This window comes from Egretta garzetta, unplaced genomic scaffold (genome assembly GCF_000687185.1).
Source record: "Egretta garzetta isolate BGI_Z169 unplaced genomic scaffold, ASM68718v1 scaffold245, whole genome shotgun sequence".
Lineage (NCBI taxonomy): Eukaryota > Metazoa > Chordata > Aves > Pelecaniformes > Ardeidae > Egretta > Egretta garzetta.
In genome coordinates, this window is record NW_009259721.1 from 532414 (window position 1) to 534682 (window position 2269).

The following is a 2269-nucleotide window of genomic DNA, read 5'->3' on the forward strand; positions in this document are numbered from 1 at the left end:
GGAAGAGCTGTTGCAGCAATTTAGTAGTTATTTACCTGGCTCTTTTGAGACAGCAATGAGATTTAAGTTACTCTTGCTCTTTTACAGTTATCAGGTGCCACTCTTAAATCAAGTGATCCTATCTTTGCTAAAGCTAAGAAAAATTATATCAACTCATTCCCATTCATAAATTACTTTGGTTGCTACTTGCTTTCCCACCCAAAAGAAATACACTCCAGGAGGCCAGCAAGGCCACGCCACAGATCTTTCCACATGCCAGGGCCTCAGAAGCGTGCACCACGTGTCCACTGCCTCTAGAACTGCTCCTGCTTGGGTATGTTTAGCACTTACCTTGCATTACAACCTATATAGACTGGGTATCAAGAGCTTCATCATTTTATGCTCCATTTATAATCATGTCAAATTAATAATCAGCACTTACTCAACGTAATATGTTCCATATTGAGGGTCTTCTATTTTTTCCCACCCATAAGGAAGTTCTGCAATCAAAAAGTACAAAATTCTCCATCACAGAGGAAGACTAATGGCAAATATCAGAGTTCTTATGAAGGAATGAGAGGACAGATTACAGACTCATGAAAAATATGAGGAAAATACAGGCCCTTTTTCCTTCGCTTCATTTGTTTGAGGCTGGTCCTTCTGATGAAGGGGGATCAGCCTGTTCCAGGGAATCTGAAGCCCTATAACTCTCACTCTTTGTTCCACTAGACGAGGAGACTTGTAGTCAACAAAATCACACCACTTTAAACATATAATAGACTTAAGACAAGATACAAACTAACCTATTTAGAGAGGAAGAACCTATAAAGGGGAAGAAAAATACATTATTTAACGTTAATCTAATTATAAATGATGAATGTGATTTGATAGTTGTTGACTTTTTAAACTATGTAATATGAACATGGTTGCATGGCTTCTGCCCCCAAATACACCGCAAAAGAGAGCTATAAATGCCTCGCAGAATCATATCCCAAGCTTGTAAACCCATGTATCTCCATTCCTCTTGCACTTTCTGTTTAAGACCACCTGGCAGAATTAACGCCACCTTTATTTATCCTCTCAACAACATCAGGGTATCTCACTGTGTTCTGACAATGTTTGTTTTCAGTCAGCCCAAGAAACCTTCACTCGGAACTGTAGCAGCCACATGCGATGAGGAAGAAGAGAGCCCTCACTGCGTTAGGCTATTTCGCCCTGATGTTTACAACATAGCAGGACACCCCAAAACTCGCTAGCACGCGTCTAGGTCTGGCCGCATCGAATTCAGCACCGACTGCCTGGCCTGCCGAGACGACGAAATGCAGTCCCGTGCGGCTGGACCCCGGCTGCGCCTTGTCGCTCGGGCCTGGGCGGCCTTGGACATCCCTACGTTGGGGTCTAAACCAAAAAGCTACCTTTTTGATACAGGTACTGCAAGTTACATGCGAAAAGCTCCTTTTTATGGCAAATTCAGAACCTGGTACGATTGTGCCCAGCAGCAGATCGTTACTGACTGAAGGCGATACGCCACTAACACTGCAGTCCAGGTATTCTAGCTTTACTGCTCTAGACCATGGAAATTTAAACATTAGAATAACGGATACAGCCAGGTAGCTAGAGACATCTGAAGGATAAAACTGCTAGGTAATCTTGTTTGAGGCTGCCCTAAGTTTGATGGTAACAGGAATTTCCCCTGCATATGACAGCGCGTTACCAATTATTAATACTAGCTAACACTGCAGTCCAGGTATTCGAGCTTTACTGCTCTAGACCATGGAAATTTAAACATTAGAATAACGGATACAGCCAGGTAGCTAGAGACATCTGAAGGATAAAACTGCTAGGTAATCTTGTTTGAGGCTGCCCTAAGTTTGATGGTAACAGGAATTTCCCCTGCATATGACAGCGCGTTACCAATTATTAATACTAGCATCACTCCACGGGGTTTGTCAAAAGACCCAGCGGGTCTATTCACTTAAATGTTGTTCATTTGGGTATCCTGCATCTCTCTGCTTAAAGTGCTCTTTTCATCCCGTGGTGAGCTGCACATATGTTTAATAAGCAGCAGTATGCGCCCATTGCTCCAGCTGGCTTCGTTATGAATTCATGATTGTTAGGCTGTGCAGTTTCGGAAGACGACAGGCTATTCCGAGTCTGCCTCAGCTTTTGTGACATGTCAGGCATTTGCCAAAGACAGAGCTCCTTGGTACTCTTTTCCCTCTTTTCCAGCTGACTAAATTGCATGACTATGGAGGAAACGGTTGCAGTAATCGTCCGCAGGCCAGTCGTG

At 43.4% G+C, this 2269-nt stretch overlaps 1 protein-coding gene across 1 annotated transcript in view; it reads right to left on the reverse strand.

The window, feature by feature from the left end:
- The window catches only part of MAGI3 (membrane associated guanylate kinase, WW and PDZ domain containing 3), a 34672-nt gene that overhangs the window by 23762 nt on the left and 8641 nt on the right, over window positions 1-2269 (reverse strand). Inside the window, exon 7 of the mRNA XM_035894867.1 lies at window positions 422-479. Coding sequence (XP_035750760.1) covers window positions 422-479 — 58 coding nt within the window. The remainder of the gene's footprint in view (window positions 1-421; window positions 480-2269) is intronic.